We start from the raw sequence: 23,894 nt of genomic DNA on the forward strand, positions 1-23,894 counted from the left end.
TTTAAGCATTGAAAACACCAGAACATATAGCACTACCCAGTTACTATAAAGCACACATTCTAATCAATCTAATTTGATTGATTCAATGTCATATAATGTGGTATGCCATTGCCTGGACATTAACAATGAACATCTCTCAAAAAAAAAGTCCCTTAAAATGAATTTCAGAAATATATCTGACAACAGTAGATTGCACAAAATCTCTCCACAAAACAAAAGGGGACATTTTAAACGGAAGTAAGGGAGTATATATGTGTGTTGAGAGAGTGGGTCAGTTGGGTGCCCTCATCAGGAAGAAAGTGTTTAAGAACACTCAAAAGCAGCGCTCTAACCAGACTATGCAAACACAAACCAGGTTTGTGTCCCAGCGCCATGACATAATAACCTGCGTGATGTTGAGTAAGCCATTTGATTTCTCTGTGAATCCGTTTCATAATGCATGAAATGGGATTCATATGGCTGTGATGGTTGATAATAGGCTATAATATGCACAAGGTAAAACGCTCCCTTCACAGATGAAGCATTTGATAAACCTGCTATTTCTGAAGCTATATCAAAAATATCTGACAACCGATAGGTCATGGGCACCAGCCAACTGGAAAATGCATGACAACCTGGTACACAGCTCCTACATACACACCCTGATTATCTAATACACACACATATGTGCATGTGTAAAATATATGGGCATGCAGAGTGATTTGAAACCAGCTGACACTTTTAAGTTGGTATTACTCAAAAATAAAGTTATACATGTAACAAGTTGTCAAGATATCCTTTAGTGCACCTAAAGACTATCAGAAAAGTTCTCCAAGTGTTGGTCAAAATGAGTTGGCTCTGAGAGAGGCAATTATTGATGCTATGGTCTCGCAAATTTTCTGTAAGTGATTGAAGACAGATTATTGCCATTTTCAGAAGCTATAGGTCCTGACGGAAATAGATAATGCCGAACAATACAATATCTACTAATATTATTAGAGTTATGGAGAGAATAAGATGACTTTGCTGTTCATTTCACGATGACAAGTCTACTTTTGATTTTATTTTTTTAAGCAGAAAAAAAAGAGTAGACATTATGTTCCTAGAGGGTGCCGAAAATAAACGTCATCACTGAACATGTAAGGAATTCATTGATACACAGACCCTTGTTGCATCTATCAGCTATCTATCTAACACCTGTCTATCTCTTTATTGCAGGTAACAAGTGAGGGTAATCACATACCTGGACTTGTTGATGAAGTGTTTTATTTTTTTTTCCTGCTGTTCCTACAAAAAAGTCTCTGACAACCCCATTTTCCAACAGAATTGGGTTTTGATTGTTTTCCTCATGCTGTTCTGAGTTTCTTAATGACCATCTACTATGTTGGTGATTGGTTCATTCTGTTCAAAATACTGATGTGCTTCTGGACCTACCAAATGGCACATCTCCATGATTTTTTTTATTTTAAAGATTCTGGTTTTTACCACATTTTCTTTGTTCCCTCATGAAAATGAAGGTATCTATCATGGCTCTGATTTCAACCACTAATGGTGTTTTACTTCAAAGGGTCTAAAAATGAATTATACTACAGAACCGATGTTTACAGTTGCATATATTGGACGTAATAGAAATAACCATGAGTGATTCTTTATTAATTCATTTGAGGATGTACTGATAGTCCTAGGAAACTGAGTAATACATTTTGAGAGCGCTCAAATATTCACCTGTCTGATACTCGTCAAGTAAACCCAAGCACGCGGGCTTTTCATTTGATCACTCTCCTACTGACACTTAAGAAAAAAAATTCTCCACTATTCCATTTGACAGATATTTATTCAGAATTCTTCCTTGTCATCTTTGTTACTGGACATTTTTACTTGAAATATTTCTCACCAGAGATAAGGAACTCATTACAGGTACCCACGGGAGTTCTGGGAATCATCAGTGCTCATGAATGGCAAAAACAAAACAAAACAACTACTATCCTTGGATTTGAACTTCTTCCTATATCTTGTTTGCAGAGAATATGATTTGCTTTCTCTATACCACTGATATTAAAGCTCCAGATTAAAACAAACCAGAAACCAAAGCTTCTTGAGCTTTATAAGGATTTTTTTAATCTGAATTTCAACTGCTGGTAATATTCTTCTCTGTTGTGTTACCATTTGATAAATTCACTTTTTTAAAAGAATTACACTCTTTGGAGAAGTACTAGCCATACATAGGTAGGAAGGGTTCTAAGTTACTTAAAAACCTTACCTTCAACAATGTTGTAAACTAGGTTGATAGTAAATTAAAACTGAGACACCTACTGAAATATCCATTCCGATGCACATTGCTTTGAACCAGAAAAAAAGAAAAATCACTGAGTAAACATCTCTAGAACATTTTCAGAATTTCGTGAAAGTCATAAATTTCAAACAAACATTCTAGGAGATTTATAATGAAATCCACCTGAGAGAGGGGGAAAATAGATTATCTAAACCTTAGAAGAATTGTAATATTCCCAGGGTTCAAGGTTTTGTTCGATAACAAGTTTCAGTCAGATCCTAAATGAAATAACAAGCTTCCCTTTGAGAAAAGTTCTAGTGAATTTTCTCTCCTTAGCACTTAGAGAAAAATGTGGATTTGTGCAAGCCATAGATACAGATGCCCAGACTGAATAAACAAATGGCACCATCCATAACCTGTATCTAGCGCTCGCTTAGGCTGCACATTTCTCAACTGAAATATGGAGAAAAGAAGAAGTATGTAGAAATAGAAACAGTGAAGAGTTCATTACATTAGCAAGGTGGGAGGTAAGGTAAATGACAGTCTACACACAAAAAAAAAACCCAGAATATTACCTGCTTTCTATCTAAAGAACTCTGAGAAAACCTCTACAGGTTTCAGCATTACTCTTGGGCCTCCTCAAGTGATCCAAAAACCTTCAAACTGAGCCATTTGCTTAAGGTGTTATCAAGTGGTTGATAAATGGCAACTCCTTGTCTCCATGATACCAAAACCACGGAGAGTTTTTCAGTAAACTACAAACTGGGACTTGACTCACTACCCCTTTTTCTTTGATGCAGAATCATAAAGCCAGACAGATATTCAAAGAAACATTACTAAATGCACTAGTTAAAAAATATATATATTTATTTATTTTAGAAATGAGGAGGAGGGGCAGAGAGAGAGGGAGAGTCTCACGCAGACTTTGAGCTGAGCATGGAGCCCCACACAGGTTCCATCTCATGACCCTAGGATCACAACTTGAGCTGAAACCAAGAGTCAGATGATCAACCAACTGAGCCACCCAGGCGCTCCTCAGTGCACTGCTTTTTAATAAATATTTACTGAGTGCTAATTAGTATAACTGCTATAGATATAGTAAATATATGACAAGAAATTCATCAACCCAAGGGAAGAGGAAAACAGCATTTGTGAATCACTTACTGTGTGCCGGGAACTGCACAAGAACCGCAATCAGCCCAAAAATACTCTGAAGTGGATAATACATGCATTTTAGACATAAGGACACCTAATCTTAGCCTCTTTAATTCGTAGATAACAGGATTTGCAATCCAAACATTTTTAAACCAAAAGGAATATGGAGATTTATATAGATGAAAATTCTAGAACCAGCTCAAGCATAGCTGAAGGTTATGGTCTACCATAATGGAACATAGATCATATTTTTTTCTTAGTGTGTTGGCTCTGCCTTCTATCTTGATTTCAGGTCTAGGCTTCACATGGTATGAAAGTAAGTGCTCCTAGACCAGTCTACACAAAAAAAACCCAGAACTCTCTTTCCAGAAAGTCCCAGAAAAAAATGTTCATTGTAGCATATAGGTTCTGAATGGATTGCACATCGTGTCTGAACTTATAATTGTGGCCAGAGAGAATTTTGGGGCTTGTCTATGCCTCTGTCAGGTGCTCTTTTTCTTTGGTTAGTAAGCAAAGTGACATATGCAAAAGACATGGACCTAAGAAGATGGCAGGGTGAATCCCTAGCAGACAAAGTTTTCCTAAAAAAAAAAAAAAATGTGTCTTGGCAAAGTTTAGTTAAAAGATTTTAAAGAATTACACCTCATTGTGGTCCGTAGAGAGATGCAGGGAAGAAATGACAGTGAAGGTGAATAGGTAGGGCTTTCCCCTCCCAACATCCCCATCCACCTCCTTTTAATTAACCTGGGTAGTTTGCATTTATTTCTCTCACATATAGCTGTAGGTGAGAGACAGTGGGAAATTGGAGGGGGGGCTAAGCTAACAAAGTTATTCCAGTGAATTAAAGATAAACTAATACTTGAAACAAGCAACATTTCTGGATGGGGCACATGTCCCTAACAGACACAATTTTTTTAATGTCCTTTACAAAGTTTAATTTGCTTGAAATCACACTGTATAGTAAGTGGTAACATGTGAATTTGAATCTATATTCTCACCATTCCAAAGTGAGTTCTTTCTAAAAATATATATTTAGACCCCCTGTGTGGCTCAGTCAGTTAAGCATCTGACTCCTGATTCGGGCGCAGGTCATGATCTCGGAGTTGCCTTGTGTTGGGGTTCATGCTCAGCCAGGACTCTGTTTGAGACTCTCTCTCTCCCTCTCCCTCTGCCCCTCCCCACAATTGTGCAGTCTCTCTCTCTCTCTCTCTCTCTCTCTAAAAAATAAATAAAAATATAGCTTTTAATTTTTATTAACTGCCATGATACTCATATTGCATCACAGGAAAGTAAGACAAAATCTGTATTCAGTTTCCTATTGGAATCTAGAATAGTGTCTGGCATGTGAACAGTTCAGCTGTATTGAATGAATAAGTGAAATAAACTAATAATTGGTTGATACCCTTAAAAAGAAGTAAATTCTGAGTAGAGTCCTGTCATAAATGACAGAGGAATAAGAAAAGTTGCATGAATTAGAGAGCATTTGAGTTTGGCCAGGAGATTGACATAAATTAAGAGGATCTAAATCAGAGTCAGAAAGAGTACTTTAGACAAAAATAAATGGTTAAATGGAAACAGGAAAGTTTGGAGCTACTCAGGTTCATATTGGCTGGACCCTAGGGTAGGTGCAGATCACACACTTAGGAAGTGGGTTCAATGTAGTTTGGCCTTAATCTATATCCAGTAGGAAATATTTTAGCTTTTTTTTTCTTTCCTGATACAGAACTGAATCACTACAGCTAGGAATTCAAAAGAGGTGCTCTGTTTAGTGAACTGAAATATGGAGAAAAGAAGTATGGAGAAATAGAAACAGTGAAGAGTTCATTACATTAGCAAGGTGGGAGGTAAGGGAGCTCAGTTTAGGGCTGTGTCATGAGAATGGAGAGGAACAGATTAATAAATAGACATTATGAAGTTAGACATGAGCAGACAACAAAAAAATTACTGTAGAGTCTGTAGGGACTGTAGACACCACATCATATTTTTTCTCTATCCCTCCTGAAATCATTTAGTTGTGGAAGAGAAAAATCAAACTGATCTAAACAAAATTAAATACTGTGTTAAAGGCCCCAAAGGATCCGAAGAGCTACTTTCCAACCTAGGTCTGTGTGAGTCTCAACAGAAATGAGAAATAACAAAAATCCAGAATGCCAAGGGGACTTCAATTAGGGAAATTATAACAAATTTTATAAAAGGTGGCTTTGAGATAGCCCTAAAGGGTTTGTTAGGCAGACAACAAAGAAACAGGGCATTCTGCAAATAAATGCAGGTAGTTGAGAAAATTTGGTGTAGGTTTGTTGTAAGGAGATGAGTTTTGTTGTAGCAGAGGTCACAGAAAAGTGAGAGAGGAAATGTGTTAAACATATGTGTGAGATAATTTGGAGAGGACATCAGTCATTAGGTTTTATCCTACAAGTGAAAAAAGGACGTGGACACTAAAACGTAGTGCTGAGAAACTGAATTTAGGCAGGACTGAGTTTATAGCTGGTTCCAACACTTACTAGTTAAGTGATTCACCATATGTAGAATAGGATTAAAAATTTATGTAGCTGTGGGTTTTAAACGAGGCAGTGCATTAAAACTCTGAGTTCATTCTCTGGCATAGAGTAAGTGCTCGATGTTTCCTCATTTCTCTTAACATATTATATAATAACCATAGTAATAAGAACAAAAACTATAACCAAGCAATACAACCAAAGGGTCTGTAAATGATACTGTAAACTCAGACTTAACTTTAGAAAATCAGGCTCTGCTTCTATGTTAAAATAAAATTATAGGGAATCACTTTAAATGACTATTATACAGAGGACCAGAGGAAAGTTGGAAATTATTCATGAAACAGTTAGACAATATGAATAAGTGGTAGTGTATTTCCTGTATTTCTAATAAATTTCTCACATACCTGGTCCTCTTTTCCTTAACATTTTCATTCCTTTGTTTCCGCTAAAATTCAAATTCTTGATTTACTTCTCTACATAACTCTTAGGAAATCATTATGAGTTTATCGCAATGAAAAAAGTGACTCTCTTTAGATTATTCACATTAACAACTTTGTGTTTAAATGTAATGTTATTGTGTATATTTCACTTGCATAAGTACAATAAAGACAAACGTTTCCCTGATGAAATTTGAAATTTTCATAATGACTTCATGAATTGGAAGCTTAAATATAATGTATCTGCCTTTGGTAAACCCACATATTATGGTTGTCCAAAAGTATTTTCATGTATTTAGAAACTTTTATGGATGCTAAATGGACCAAGCTGAAATTAGGTAAATGGTAAAAGTATCAAAAAGATGATCCATATATCTTTGATGTTGGCAGGACACAGACTGGATTCAGTAAATGAAAAACGTAATAGATAGGTTCATGTGACTCTCTTTTCATAAGGCCTCTGATAATGAAGATAGCCATGAAATACATCTCTTAATTCACAAAACATAAACTATTAAGTTATCAAAAATATATATCTCAAATGACTGTTGCTAAATAATTTCTAATCCACTTTAATTCTATATTTTTAAAAAAGTCATTTGCATCCAACAATCTTTTAAAATTAGATTTGATTATATCCCCATGCAAATAATAATTTAGATGGAAGAAGGTAGGGTTTTTTGTTTTTTGTTTTTTTAGTAGGTAGGGTTTTTTGATGTCAAAATTACCAAACAAATTAAGGAATCAAGAAAGCATGTTTAGTCAACATAAAGATATGTGTACCTATGATCTACTAAAAATATTTCTTAATATCATCCTCCTATATAAACCAATACCCATTTTCAAATTATTTTCATGTATTAATTAAATGAGTGTTGTCAAGTTTTTTTTAATAAAAAATTCTTCAGATGTCCCAAATATTCTATTCTTTTACAATTGTACAGCAGAAAAAAAAAAAAAACAATTGTACAGCAAGTTTTTAAACAGAATTTAAACAATGTATACTTTTAATTAAAACCATAAAAAATGTTTTTTATCATTCAAAATTGATGAATAATCTTGATTTAAATTATGAGGGAAAAAATCTAGGTTATTTTAGGATTTTCATGGCTTACTTACATAAATCAGTCACTACTTTTATAGCACATGCAAACCCTGATTTCCTTTTGTTTCAAAGAACTAAAAACTATATTTATGCATTTAAATTTCATAAAGCATAAAAATAAGCTTCTACATTATGACCAAAAAAATGAATCACTGTAATTTTATACTGTTTCCCTTGAAAACCAGTTGTCAATGTAGAACAAAAATCTATAATTATTCATTACCCACCCCCCCCAAATAAGAGGATAATGGGAAGGTAAGAAAGCAAAAGTTCCCACAGTGTAGAAAAATACAGCTAATCTCAGTCTAAATCAATACAGAGATTTTAACCATAAGCAAGCCAGCTAGCTGTTTTAAAAGTCACTAGGGCAATTGTCATTTTTATTTCCTTGAAGCTGTCTACTCCAGTTCATTTTGTGAGGTTTATGTATCCTACAAGGAGCTAGTGTATACTCCAAAGGAGAAGACCCTGGCAGTTTGAAATTTGTTGCCTAACGTTCTTAATCTACTCATGTGGTTATGTTGAATATTTCCACTCATGACTGATGACAGATGAGACCTAATAGGCAGTTTCTCCATATATCTGCTAATTTGGTCAGTTTTTCTGTTACAGTACATTTTAAAGGCTTTGTGACTTCCTTTCATGTACTTCCTTTTTGCTTGAACCAAATCTTTAAAACCTGAAATTTTGCTGCAGGATTTCTTTTTCACAAGGAGAAGTAAGAGATAGAACACTGCTACAGAGCAAGTGAAAGCACAAATGAACAAAAAGGGATGCGTTTGTGTAAATATTATTTTATTGGCTTACAATAACCAATTTCCTTTTCCTAAATGGATTAGCCATAGAAAGGCCATATCTACAGATTCAAAAATAAACTAACATGACACAGGGGCGGCTGAGTGGCTCAGTAGTTAAGCACCCGACTCTTGATATCAGCTCAGGTCATGATCTCAGAGTCCTGAGATTAAGACTTGCCTCAGGCTCCACACTCAAAGTGGAGACTGCTTGGGATTCTCTCTCTCCCTTTGCCCCTCCTCCCACTCACTCACTCTCTCAAATAAATAAATAAATAATTTTTTTTTAAATGGTACAAAATATTAACTTGTGTGGGTTCACAGTGAATATTTTTTGCAGTCTCAAATCACTGTCAACAGAGAATATCTGCGCCACCAGGTTACCCATCTAAAGACACCCCTCACTATCACCACTAATTTTCCATTGAAATTAACTGTTTTTTTTTTAAGATGTTTATTTATTTACTTGAGAGAGAGAGAGACAGAGATAGTGAGAGAATGAGAGAGAGACAGCATGAGTGGGGAGGAGAGGGAGAAGCAGACTCCTTGTTAAGCAGGGAGCCCCACATGGGACTCAATCCCACGACCTCGGGATTATGACCTGAGCCAAAGGGAGATGCTCAATCAACTGAGCCACCCAGGTGCTCCAAAATTAACTGTTTTTATAATTAAACAAAATTGAGAAGTGATGTATGTGTATATATATTATATATATATAATTTAGTCACAGTCACAGAAAATTTCAAAAAAGGTTCTATTGACTGTAGTCATCATTAATTTATTCATGATTCTCAAAGATAAAATTGTTTTCAACCGTATTGCTCTATTGAGCCACAGTAGGAATCTTTCATTGAAAAGAGAGTTTTTGTTCTGTTATGATACTTGTATGGAAAGTTTTAGCATTTTAATAAAATTTCCATCAAGAATAATTAATAAGTTCACAAAATAAGATACTATGGTGAAATATATCACCTTCCTTCAATAGACTGATAATATAACCACTTCAGACAGAAAGAATTAGAGACTGCAATATACATTTTTCTTTTGTATACACATTTTAGGAGAACTAGTTAATGTCTTATATGTTTGATTCAAGTACTATAATCCATTAAATATACATATGAAATAGGTAATGCAGGGCACATAGTAAGCTCACATAAGAAATCACTTAGGTTCTCAGGATGAGCTCTGCCCCTATCTAGATGTATTGCATCGTATCTTAACTTTTGAAATTTTTCTTTATTAACCTTAATTGTTAACTGAGTTTGTTTTTACTACCAAGCAAGGAAACTAATCTATGCAATCATATCACTTACTCATTTATGGTAAAATAAATTTGATTTACCATTTCCAGCAAAACCCAAAATCATACGTGACCAAAGGAAAAAAGAAACATACAGGTTTGCTAGATATACCCACAGCTGTCTCCTAAGAAGAATCCTGGGTCCTTTCAAATGGACAGCCCTACGTTTTACTGAACACTTTGATGAGTTAGCATAAGGACCCCTGAGAGAAGCAAGAGCTATTTTTCTTTGCATAATAAAACTCAAGAGGCAGATTTGCAATGTAGAGTGTTTCTAAATTACACATTATTAGTGCTCCATTGATTTCTTCAGTAAAAAATGCTGTAGAATGAATCTATTTAGGGGCTTTATTAAATCCTAGAGCTTGGAGTCTACTAATAACACCTGAATAAGACTTTTCCTTTTTTAAAAAAATAATGAGATCCTCATATTTTAAATACAGTTTGCTCCTTAAATCTACCCTCGTTTTTCCATATAATAAAAAAAGATTGCATACCTATATGGGCTACTAATCTAAGTGTACATTCTACCAAAAGAGGTACTGGTCTTCTTGGTCCGTCCGCTTTGGACACTAGGCTCTTTTTTTTACAGGACTCAGTGCAGAGAGCTGTTAATATAGGGCAGAAACTAAGCAGGGAAGCAAACATTGTTCTCTAACTCAAGAAATAATACAGGCACACATGCGCACACGCCCATACGCACACACACCCCACTTGACTGTAAGAACTCAATGGTTTTCTGTGTAAGCATTTTACACTCAATATGTGGGGTATGCTAATATGCTCAAGAAGGTTGAAAGTCAAAAAGCAAATCCAGTAACCATAATGAAAAAGAAAATAGCATTACAGATCCAAATTGAAGGGTATAGTGTGTTTACTTCTTTAAAAATAAGATGAAAAAACTTATCAAGTGTTTATGTAGAAGAAGCCATGCACCCATATAGGACTGCTAGAAGGTTTGCCAACAGTGATTTGTATGTGTACATGCATACACACTCGGAAACACTCGGGAACATATACATATGTACTTTGCTTAATAAGCAACTTATGAATGTCTTCTGTTTTTCGAATAGTGTACGAGGCTCTGAGAATGAAAGGATCCCAAGATATTGCAGGTCCTGACAATTAGACTTTCTGTTTGCATGGAGTGGAGAGGGCAATGAAGAACCTCAGAGATACTGGGGAAAGAGAAGATCATCCTTTCAGAATTCCTGAATGTTTCAGATATTCACTATGTGTGAAATACAGCCCGAAAGAGCTCCCACTCCTGATTTACTTAAAGTCCTTCTAGTTTGTTTATTTTTTTTGTGGGAGAAATTAGCATATAAGGATGAATGGAGTTAAAAAAAAAAGATAAAAGAACCTCATTGAACTGTGACTTTTCTGAGATCTTTATCTAAGAACCATTTTTGGAAGCAATTGTACTTGTTGCTTACCATTCCTGAGATTATATTTTTCCTAAAAAGGAATTGTACAATTGATATTTTCAATTTCCGATGTGCTAGCGTTTCAGTGTACCCAGGCAATTTTACTGCTAAAATTGTATCTCCATACACCTGGCCTGTCCATGAATCAAGTCACAAGTGTAGAGTTGTCTTGATAAATGACCAGCCATATATATAATTTTGCTTTAACAGATTTGATAAAATATGAGGAAGAATGATATACTTTACTTAACTTTCACTTTCAGAGAATGTTTATTTTTCCCTTGGAGAAGCTTCAAGGAAACATAAATCAAACCCAATCCCTTCTTAATCATTTCCTTGCTGTAATTTATAACAGAAAAGGAGTGCTATAGACCTCTCTCCAGACTCCCAGAATGGTGCCCGCTACTTGTTATTTCAGTTTTCTTCATCTCTTACAATGGAGCCATAGCCATGGGCTGTGCAGGAATTATGACCCATCTGCAACAGGATAAGCCCATAGCCCCTTATTCCACATTTGATTGCAACCCTCTTACATTACACTCTTCACACTCATGTGACTTTTGAGGGTCCTAAAACTGCCTTTCCAGCCCACCAAGACTGAAGAGTAACATTTGAGGTTTACTTTTCATGGAATTCCTGAATTACCCAATTTGAGATAATTATTTGACGCTCACATCATCTTGGGGTATGTGGTAGGGAAGGGAGGAGTGTTGCAAGGAAACTTTTGGAACATTCTTTGTTTCTTTGTTCCTTGGGTTTGTTTAGTAGGTCAAGTCTGGGGAGGAGAAAAATGTTGGAACTGGAATTCCCAGTTTTTATATATGTGTTTGTTGCTTTCAAGGCTTCTATTACATATACTCTATTCATCTTATTAGTTACCATGTAATCATAGATTGAAATAAATACACACACACACACACACACACACACACCTCCCAAGTTCAAATATTTAAGACACTACATAATCAACCAATCAATCCATAAAGAAAAATGCCAATAAGAAAGATATCAAATTCTCCAACTACTACTCCATTTTCTTTTCAAGAAATAGGAACACTTTAAAGGTAGCTTTCTAGAGAAATATAACCCAAAGAAACAGTAGTTTGGAATTCTAGGCAATAGTATCAAATGGTGGTGTTGGGGGGTATGCGAAGGGTAGACAAGCCTCTGAAGCATCTCGAAAAGCATCGTCGAAGTTACTATCTCCCCTTTCTACTATAGAACTACTCCCAAAGTAGCATATAAATCAGAAATAGTTTCCTTCTTGTATTTACTAAAAGTGTCCTCTGTGCCAGGTGAACTGGATGGGATTAAACTTGTCTGTAGTTATAGTCAACTGCAGAGAGGACAAGAGATGGAAGACATGATTTGTAGATATTACAAGGGTCAGACTGTAAATACTTTCTTTTTCTTCATGTGGCACCTATTTTAAATTCTATCAAAGGTAGTATTTTAGTCAGTGAAAATTTAAAGAATATCTTAAAGCCCTAAAGAACCCAAATATTAGCTGTGCCCTTTTAATGTAGATGAAAACATTTACCTGTTATCCTCTTTCTTATCTTCCAACTATTTTTATTCATGACAAGTCAAAAGTTCTGAGAAAGCCTTCTGCCAATTCTTGCATTTGTCATAGCTTGTACTTTCGGGGCTTCTTGGTATTTTGCACTAAGTTTTATCAAGTTCTCTTGCTCTGAGCCACATTGTCCCTTATGGAGTTCTCAATTTCATCACCCTACTACCAAAAATAAATCCTTCTTTGGAAGAATTATTGAAGAATTTTCAAAGGGGGGGGGGGTCCCATGGAAATGTTTTATCATTCATTGCTTGAATACCTGCCACCTCATTAGTTTCTCCTCTTATTTTTTCAATTCTCCCCACCCCTGTAGTCTTTACAAAGAAAACTTAAGAGGCAAACATATGCCAATGTGGTAAACCACTGTCAAACCTGTGGTTTTTGTTTCGTATGCTAATTATAGTAACACTTGCACAGTAAGTAAGTTGTAATATTTACACATAGTGCAACAAGAAATTGACATTTAAATTCTTTTCTTTTCAGAATGGTACCAAAAATGAAACAATCAATTATGTAAATGCCCATTCTTTATGACATTTAGTTGCTCTGAAGATAATACAACCATTGTAATATAATTTTTCTGAAAAAAATTGCATTGAAATTACTTTTTAATCTCTAACTTATTAAAAAAAAACTGATACAAAAATCACTAAATCCCCCATGAATTAGCCATATCATAAAAAACTTAAGAATAGTAGAACTATAATATCATTCATATATATCTATTTGCATGTGATGATATTATAAAAACTTAGCTCTTTGGATACACGTTATGAGGACAATGATGAAACATTTTGCTTTATATTTGTAGAGCACTTTTGCTTAAAAAAGAAAATGAATTATTATTTCAATTTTTATAGCATTAATTAGACAGAATTGATTCTTCTGAGAATTATACATGCACTTTCATTTTCAGTCTTTCAATTTTTCCTCTCTGGGTATATTTGTATATATAAGAAGATATAAATCCAAACTGAAGTTCCTCATATAAGAAACTTATATTTCCCATGTCATTCTAAAACGTATTCTTTTTGCACAGCATAATCTCTTCAACTTTAGAACTATGATTTATGATTAATTAATTCCTTGCTAGAGTTTAAGATTTTTAAAGAAAACTCTCTATTTTAACCACAAGCGTGAAAAATGAGTGTCTAGTTAATGTACATTGTCAGTTAACTGAAATGTGCAATGAATTACTAATATGAAAAGCACATCATTTATTAAATATTCAATGGAACTATTTTTATGAAAATTAACGGAAGATACAATTTTTTATTCATACTTAAAAACAAAAAATGTATAACGATAGACTGATGTGAATCAATATGTTTCAATAAGCATCAGAATATCATCTGTGTTACTAATTAAATATCAAGTAGTTTAAGTTTTCCCTAAACAATTAGGGGAGTGGATATTAACCAAATCAGATTCAAATATTAAAAATATGTATGCTAGAATTTTAATAATATTTTAGAAACAAACTTTTAGTCAGTAAGTATTTAGTCAATACCTTTCAGAAGCTGAGTAGATAGTTGGCACTTGGGGAGACAGGATTATAATACATCTCCTCTATCTTCCAGAAAGTTTAATTTCATTAAACTAAACTGAATTCACATATGGGGCTCACATCTGCCTATCTTTTTTTTTCTTTTTAATATTGTTGGCCTTCATTTTTTTTTTTAGGATTTTATTTATTTATTCATGAGAGACACAGAGAGAGGCAGAGACACAGGCAGGGGAGAAGCAGGCTCCCTGTGAGGAGCCTGATGTGGGACCCAATCCCAGGACCCAGGGATCACGCCCTGAGCTGAAGAAGATGCTCAACCACTGAGCCACCCAGGTGCCCTCACATACGTAGATCTTAAAGAATGGCTGGCTGCATGCTGGTCTAGAGTTCTCTATTATCTCCTGGATAAGCACTCATATTCAAGAGAGTGTAATCCAGGAACACAAGCTGGGTCCACTAACCAGAACTCAATAGTTTAAAAACCATTTTGATTTAGATCAGAGGCAGTACAGCATCGATGTACCTGTTTTATCCCCAGCTTATGGCCCAGGTACTCTTTTGATTTCTATGGAGAAGGCAGGAATGCATAAAATCAAAGGGGCTTTTTCACTAATAAAGTCATAGGATAAAATAGGAATAACTGGATGTTGTGCTCCCTTTGACAACACATTTTCTAAAAAATAGGAATAATTGTGTATGGTCTAGGCTGTGTCTCTCAAGGAATGGGAAGGAATTCAGCTAAGGAACTGAATGAGTGGATGGAATCAGGCCTTCCTCCTCTGATATTTTTTTTTAAATATTTTATTAATTTATTCATGAGAGACACAGACTGAGAGAGAGAGGCAGAGGCACAGGCAGAGGGAGAGGCAGGCTCCATGCAGGGAGCCCGACGTGGGACTCGATCCCGGGACTCCAGGATCACACCCTGGACGGAAGGCAGGCGCCAAACCGCTGAGCCACCCAGGGATTCCCCCTCCTCTGATATTTTTTAAATGGAAATGAGTTTTCTGAAATTAAAAGTCCTCAGGCCATTCAAAATGGATAAAGAAGATGTGATACATATGTACACGCACACACCCAGGGGAATATTACTCAGCCATAATAACAAATGAAGTCTTTTATGACAACACAAAGGACCTAGAAGACATTATGCTTAGTGACATAAGTCAGACAAGGACAAATATCAAATAATTTCACTTATACGTGGCAAAACAAATAAATAAACAAACAGAATCATAAATACAAGGAACAAACAGGTGGTTGCTAAGGAGGGAACAGGGAGGGGATGGGTGAAATAGGTGAAGGGGATTAAGAAGTACCGACAGGGAATATTGTCAATAATATGGTGATATTTATGTATGGTGACAGATGGTAACAGGACTTACCGTAGTGAGCACTGTGTAACGTAGAGGATTCTCAAATCACTATGTTGTACATTTGAAATTAATATAGCATAATAATTAATATTAATATGTCAACTATATTTCAATTAAAAAAAGGGAACATAAATTGGGACGCAGGGACTTTTAAAGTGCTGAGAATTTTAAGTCGTCTTAAAAAGTGAACAAGTTCCTACATTCTGTGAAGATCATTTTTTTTAAACAAGTTCATTTTTAATAGAGATTGGTAAAATAGTTTTTGGTTCCCTTAAATTCCTCAGCCTTGATTTACTTCATAGACTAGAATAAACAAGCCTGAGAATTACAGACACTAAAGAAGGAAAAAAAAAAATGTAGAAAAACAATGAGAAGAAGCCAAGCAGGGAAAAATAGAGACTTGTAGCAAAATTTTAACTGTTCATAGGAGAGCCCCTGCACCAGTGTAGGTTATGAGGAGTATGAACAACGATTATAGGCAACTTGGGCAACTTAATATTTGTTTTTATCTTTTTTTTTTATTTTTTTTTATTTTTTTATTTTTTTTTATTTTTATTATTATTATTTTTTTAATTTATGATAGTCACAGAGAGAGAGAGGTAGAGACACAGGCAGAGGGAGAAGCAGGCTCCATGCACCGGGAGCCCAATGTGGGACTCAATCCCAGGTCTCCAGGATCACGCCCTGGGCCAAAGGCAGGCGCCACACCGCTGCGCCACCCAGGGATCCCCCTGTTTTTATCTTTTTTAAAGATTTTATCTATGTACTTGACACTGAAAGAGGGAGAGCACAGGCAGGGGGAGAGGGAGAAGCCAACTCCCCGCTGAGCATGGAGCTCAATGAGATGCGGGCTCCATCCCAGGACCCTGGGATCATGACCCGAGCCGAAGGCAGATGCTGCACCGACTGAGCCTCCCAGGAACTCTGCAACTTAATATTTAAACATGATTGTTGATTATGACAAATGATGTTGCTGGGACATTCAGGCTCAGATCTGTGACAGGAGATGTAAGGACTTATTACTTCTATTTACTGCTTCTACATAATTTATATGCTCTTAATGCAGTACTTGTTGCATCTCTGATACTGTGTTAGATGCTGGGAAATTCAGTACATAAGAAATAGAGTTCCCTTAATGCTGTGTAATTCCCTCAATCCTATACATAGTCTGGTTTAGGAAATAGTGTAGCACTTTCTTCTTTATTTCCATTCCTGTGAGAAACATGAATTAAGAGCCTACCAGTTTTTAGGCACTTAGGATATAAAATCCTGACACTTGTCCAGGAGCTTTTCAGACACTGGAGATATAAATTATTTGAAATGAGGGTGTAGCAATCTGAGCGAAAAGTAGATTAATGTGATGAGGGGTCAGAGGAAGGAAACTCATATTAATTAAACACATATTATGTGTCAGACCTTCTGCTTGGCCTGGAAAGATATACCAAGCACAGCAGTCAGGAAATAGTCTCAAAGTCTGAAAAACACAAGTTACAAAAAGATCAATCTCTGCAACACATACTTAAACACGTGTCAAATTGGGTTCGAAAAATGTGTTACATGAAATCGGTAGGAGAAAAGATCGTATTCCTCCCTCCGATTTTCCTGATGTAGAAAAAAATCCCCATTATGTTAAAAATAGTTTATATTTAATGTTCTGATTTTGGAAACGCATACTAATTTTTACTCTCACTCTTCACTTAGTAATAGGAATAATTACTTTGAAGTGTAGTAGAAAATTTGACCACCATTCACATTCATGAAAATGGGACTCTACATGCAAGCTATGCAAGTAGGAGTGCTGTAATTTAATTTGGTATGTTTTATAAGTATGGCAAAACAACCTTGCATTTCATTATCCATCCCTAAAAGGAAAAAAGATGTTTTAAAATATCCTTAAGCATACTTTTCAGTGTTTTTCACAATGTATACACATAACTAAGATTTTGCCTTATATGTGATCACATAATTCAGATTCAGATGTTCTTCTAATTATTAGCTCCAACTCCAGCTATGTCGTAATCATTTATTTATTTATTATTTATTTGACACAGAGAGATAGAGAGAGAGAAAGCATATAGAGGGAGAAACAGGTTCCCACCAAGCAGGGAGCCTGATGTGGGACTCAACCCCAGGACCCCGGGATCATGACCTGAATCAAAGGCAGACACTCAACCAACTGAGCCATCCAGGGGCCCCTAGAGTAACCATTTAGACCCTAGAGAGATGTTAAGTTCTGACTGTATGTATAGCAATCCTGTAATTGTGCAATGTAGTCTTCTATATCAATTATAAATACAAACTCACAATTACACAAAGCACTCACTGCATTTTAACAAAGTTAAACTCTTGACGTGGTAGCCATTTCACCACAAGGATATAATTGACTGGTTGCAAGGGTAAAGAATAGCCCAAACTATATACTATTAACCCTATTAGTATTAGGGACACAGGAAATCTGCTATAAATAATTTCATTACTAGAGCATTTGAAAAAAAAGCAAAGTTGATAATAGTATATTAAATAGAGTAACATGTAATAGGCGAATGGGGTTAATCAAGTATCACATAGTAAATTATTGATTAGTAATAATTTATCAATAACTTGAAAATGACAAAGGAATTAATTATAACACTCATTGCCAATTAAATGAAGTTGGATCCTTACCGAGTAAGTATAAAAACATCTATTTTTTAGGTACCATCTCAAGTGGAGCCATTTTTCATTCATATGGTGATTTCTTCTGGGTCTGAACTATTACAGCACTTATAGTCAGATGTAAAAATTATTACTTTGATATAAATACTTTAATAATATGCTGCATTTTCAGTAATTCTCCTTATTTTCCATAAAGTATGGAATAATTGTAACAGGACATTATGTTTTTAATCACTTTATTGCTGAGCACATAATAGACATTCTGAAAGTAATGGCCAATTGCTTGAAAAATATACTAACCTCTCTGAAAACATACTTGGCTATGCAAATAACAGTCTACGTGTAGTGTCTGACTATGAGCCACATTTCCAATTTATCAATCCCCCTTTTTTACTTCTGGGGGTTAAATTGCACAGTATCTCGGAATTCTTACAACTCCATCTCTTAGATAATTTCCAATTTTATACAAGAGAAACAATATACACGTGGATCAAACAATGACTCATATAACATATCTGGAGCAACTCCCCTTCGTAATTCACTTGAGAAACAGAACAAAAATATTAGTTTGGTTCAAATTCACTAATGTTGTTAGCAGTACTTTAAAAGTTTTTCAGCAAATTATCAAAATATATAATACTTGAAATTGTCATATATCCAGTTTCCCTCTTTCAGGCATTTAAAGCACTTCTATGGAACTTTGGAGTGATGTCATTAGAAGAAATTACCTCTTTACCTCTTCTAAATACATACAAGGATAGAACACATCAATGTGTTTCCTCAAAGTGTAGGCCTCAAACATTTCACGTCAAGTTGCTATGTGCCTCCTAATACAGTTTTATATTAATTTCTATATGGGCAAAAATAGTAGAAGAATGTCATTATCATATATTGAATGGATTTCTTTTTTTTTTTTTGAAAGGATTTCTGAGAGTGCTTCTTTTATCACACCGAGTTCAAATGTCAGCATTTTGCAAAAGCCTAATAGGAAGACTCTAATAACAATTTGCAAAAATATTAACTATAAAATTGATTTAAAAATGCAACCGATCTTTTAAAATTCACTTTTTTACGAGGCCTAAAAAGAAATACATGACAAGAAATTCATCACTAATGTTGATAAAAGTTCATCAAGCAAATGAGACAAGGTAAATCATGTGCAATTATGTGTGTATTTATTGTGGAATAAAGATGTATCTTATTTTTATGATTTTTTTATCCTTCCTATCAAAATTAAAGATTAATCTAAAAGTTGATCACTTATTTAGCACTTACCTTATGTGGGTGATGATGAGTGTGGTAGCAGGAATAAAAAAATCATCCACTCGGTCAAACTGCTTTCCCACTGGCTGGGTGTGAATGGTGTGGTGTGGCACATTCCCGCTGGCCAGGGTTATTACCTAAATGGAGCAGACCGTGGTTAGACCTCGGCAGTATGATTTAGAGATGAAACAAATCAGAAGCTGTTTCCTAGACTCTTTATTACCATCCTCAAAATTAGTGTATCATTAAGCAAATTGGAATTTTGTAATTGTTAGCTTATTTCCAACATAGAAATTTGTTTTTATAAAGAAATAGAAAATAGAAAAAGATTTGTCTTGAATAATCTCTGCTTAAATTATAAAATAAATAGAAACAACTTTTGTATTATAAAAGTATTGACTTTGCTATAATGAGAAAAATACAAGCAAGAATACATAGGGTGTAAATGAGATTTTTAGCTTGCCCATCTTTCTTTTTCTCTTTCTTTCTTTCTTTCTTTCTTTCTTTCTTTCTTTCTTTCTTTCTTTCTTTCTTTCTTTCTTTCTTCTTTCTTTTCTTTCTTTCTATTTCTCTTTCTTTCTTCTTCCTTTCTTTTGCTTTGTTGAGGTGTAACTGATAAACAAAAAACTTCTCCTAATACAGAACAGGGCTGGAAACAAACCAAAGACTCCGAAACAAATCATATGAAATATATTAGCTCTTAGTAACTTTAGAATTTTACCTCCCCTAAATTGAAAATAATATTTTCAATATTTGAAAATAAAAAAAAAAAATGGAGAGGAGAGAGAGAGAATGAGAAGAGTAGAGGGGCAGAGGGAGCAGGAGAGAGAGTCTTAGCAAGCTCCCTGCTGAGGAAGGAGCCTCAGGCAGGTCTCAGTCTCAGGACTCTGAGATCATGACCTGAGCCAAAATCAAGAGTTGGATGCTTAACTAAGTGAGCCACTCAGGTGCCCCAGTTTTAAGTAACTTCAGTCAAAGACATTTCCTCTTCTTATTCATCATTAATTGGTTTTAAAACTTTTATGGTCCATTAAAGGAAAGATCACTACCTTTAAACTCTTTTATTCTTTGTATCCCATTATGCACCAAATTCTCACAGTTCTTCAGATTTTTCACACCTCCTCATTTTTTTTTTCCCTATTGTTCCTGCTGGACAACCATTGTTCTGCTAGCCTTTTTAAAAACTTTCTGCCTTTATTTCTCCCCTTTTAAATCCTTTCTACATATGGCCACCAAATTAAACTTCCGAAACTATTGACTGACTCTGTTAAGTTAAATAGACTTTCCTCCCTCAAAATGGAGCCTTTTCCTTTGGTTTTTATGACAGAAGTAAGTAGCACTTTGATCCTTGTTTTGTTTTGTTTCTGAGGGGCTATTTTTCTTCATTCATATGGGTATACTTTCATTGAGTTCCACTGGAAATTGCTTTCCCGGTGAAAATCGATTATTATAACTAGAAAGGCTTAGTTATGTTGTGGTTAAAAAATAAGACAAAATAGAAAAAAAATATAAATATCTTAGAGGCTTGGGAAATAAAGATTTCATTTCCTACCTATTACTTTTCCAGCGGTTTTTCATGGGGTATGTACTGTTTCACTTAGTATCCCATTCTGAACGGGCAACCAACGAACTACTTGAATGTTTTCATTTACAACAGACTCTATTTGCCAGAACTAATCATATGATTCCACCTAACCAAAAGGAGTCTATCATGTGTCCAGAGGAAGAAAGAATCAAAGTCTTTGATAAAAGCTTTAAAGATACTACACCTATTTTATTAATGAATGTCAGTGAGGAAGTTTTTAATGGATTTTAGCCATTCATAATAATGTCTACAAAATTTAAATAAAGATTAACACACGTAATGGGAAAGAAACTCTTCAAATTTTCTTCCCTTTAGTTTGGATAGAGGTGCATAACTCTGAAATGCACGTACATAGTATTTGAAATTAATAATAATACTTAGACTGATGGCAGCAATAATAATATTTACTGAAAGCTTGTTAATGCCAGCGTATGTTCTCAGTAGTTTACAGGCATCACATAATTTAATATATTCAAGCAACACCATAATGTATCTCAATCTTACTGATGCAAAACTATTTTATGCCAATGAAGGTATATTAGGTGAGCATCTCATTCGTGTTTGACGTAGTCTTAGGATATAAAAAATGCAATGCCCACTTCTCTAGCTCCTCTCAGTCTGGACTTTGTTCACTGACGGTTCTAGATCCTTCTCACTGCTGCAATTGAACAGGAAGTGGTGGGTTGCCAGATTCAGGACTGAGCCTACCAGCTGCAAAGACACACAGATTGATCTATGATGCACCTTAATCAGTAGGCTCAATCTTATGACAATCCTTGGTTCATTCCTAATGGCATCCTGCTGCTGGTGTCTCCATGTGTGATGCCTTCCTTCCACAAGCCCACAGCTGCCATTTCCACTGTCACCCCATCTGGCTGGGGCCTACTTCCTGGCCAATACCAAGATGTAAAGACTTTATTCCAAGCTGTTTCCTGAAGACATTTCTTCTCTAATTTTTGTGCATTTGAGAAGACATTACACATGGATTATAAAGCTGTGCAGATGACAGACTCACAGCTTTTAGAACAGCATTTCTTATTTTCATAAAGCATAGATGCCTTTTAAAAAGAAAGAAAAATAACTAGGATAAATCTTTGAGAATTCGTCTGAGAACACTAATTGGAGAATCACTGTCTTGTATACCTAACATTATGATGGTTTATGGGTTTTATCAATTAATTATAAATATCACAGAAAATAATATATTTTGCTTCCATAACAGGCAAAGATGTATAGACTTATAGTCACAATGAAAACACAAAGTAGAAAAAAAAAAAAAAAAAAGAAAACACAAAGTAGAAGTACACATAGGACTTTCAGATCCTTGAAAAAATGATTTTGCACCTTCAAGGTTTTAGTGGCCACTATTATAAGATACACGGCATTAGGGCAAAAAGTGACTGCCTAACTAACCATCACAACCTAGCACAATGTCTCTAGTTCTAGTCTAATCTTTCAACATGGCACAGGGACACTATAGCAAAACTGGGACCTTGCTTAGGTTTTTGGTTTGGTGAACTTGATTTCTCCAAATGAAAGTCTACTCCTCTTTTAAAACAAATCTAAGGGATAGCTGGGTGGCTCAACGGTTGAGTGTCTGCCTTTGATTCAGGGCACGATCCCGGGGTCCCAGGATCAAGTTCTGCATCAGGCTCCCTGCATGGAGCCTTCTCCCTCCGCTTATGTCTCTGTGTCTCTCAATGTGTGTCTCTCATGAATAAGTAAACAAAATCTTTTAATAAATAAGTAAGTAAAACAAATATTAAATCCCATTTCCTTTGCCAATGTTTCTTGATAACCTTGTTGGAAGACAAGTATCCATGAATATTTCGACATTTAAGCTAAGTCAGGTCTTTCTGAGCAAAAGGCACCAGTAAAGTTGGTGAAAGGATGATGGTGTCCCCAAAATGCCTTGGAAGCTAAGGGTGGCATATTGCTCCTGAGAGAGGTAGAGACTTAACTCCTTTGAGCCTTACTGACATTCCAGGTGCCAGCCTGATAAAATTTGTGTTCCAGAGTAATCATAATCCCTATCTGTCATGGCAGAGAATGGACCAATGTGTCAACAGCCTTTTTTTTTAAGCCTTTGAGACACATAATTCCAGGGTCCTTCTCCTGTTAGTACCACTATGCTGTATATACAGGGTAACATTAGTCTCCCACCACGTCACCCCATGAGGAAGGATGGGGGATGCATTGCGAATGCTAGCATGCTCCTGGAAGAAGAAATGTCTGTTCTCTGATCCAGAGACCCTGTATTTCCTGTCAGCCTGTCTATCTAACTATCCATGTATCTATCGATCTTACTTAATCTGTCACATATATCTATGTATGAACATGTGTATAAATGTTACTTTATGCAAATAAATCTTTATGTACTATTTCAAGAGTACTTCTCAATTCTTACATTTATTTTACATTTTCAGGTAAAATAGGTGAGACCTACCTTTCCCTCCACCCAACAAATATTTAAGATTCATTAAATCTTACAAGTATATATATTTTTTGGACATTCAGAGTAAAAGAAGCCATTTATAAATGGCTGAATAATATGTGAGAAGTTACTTAACTCCTTTTCAAAGCCTTTTTCTGACCTTTCTGTACGATATTAAAGGAGTTTGCCTAAAATGCTTTATGGAGGGATTGCTATTGAGAAACCCCTACTGAGAAAGCTATTAATTTATCAAAGGAGCAAGTACCAAAGTGGACGGGAAGGATTCAGTTCCAAAGAACATGATAAACTGAAAATTCATACAACTTTAAAAGAAAATACATACATATTTTTTACTTTTATAAGCTGTCTTTATTTTACTTTAAGGGTAATAGAGTTAAAAATAATTCATAAGAGTGAATTTTTAAAATCATATATATTGACCTGTTTTATCTGGTCAAGATTTAAGTGCAAAATATCAAATAACCGGACAATATTGTCATTTTGTGATAGGTCAGTCAAACAATTGTCCGC

At 35.1% G+C, this 23,894-nt stretch overlaps 1 protein-coding gene across 4 annotated transcripts in view; it reads right to left on the minus strand.

Moving 5' to 3' along the window:
* The window catches only part of FSTL5 (follistatin like 5), a 684,718-nt gene that overhangs the window by 33,340 nt on the left and 627,484 nt on the right, over window positions 1-23,894 (minus strand). For all 4 annotated transcript variants that reach the window (XM_025439183.3, XM_025439182.3, XM_025439181.3 and 1 more), the window contains one exon: window positions 19,357-19,481. In XM_025439183.3, the coding sequence (XP_025294968.3) occupies window positions 19,357-19,481 (125 nt within the window). The remainder of the gene's footprint in view (window positions 1-19,356; window positions 19,482-23,894) is intronic.

Source organism: Canis lupus, chromosome 15 (genome assembly GCF_003254725.2).
Source record: "Canis lupus dingo isolate Sandy chromosome 15, ASM325472v2, whole genome shotgun sequence".
In the NCBI taxonomy this organism is placed as follows: domain Eukaryota; kingdom Metazoa; phylum Chordata; class Mammalia; order Carnivora; family Canidae; genus Canis; species Canis lupus.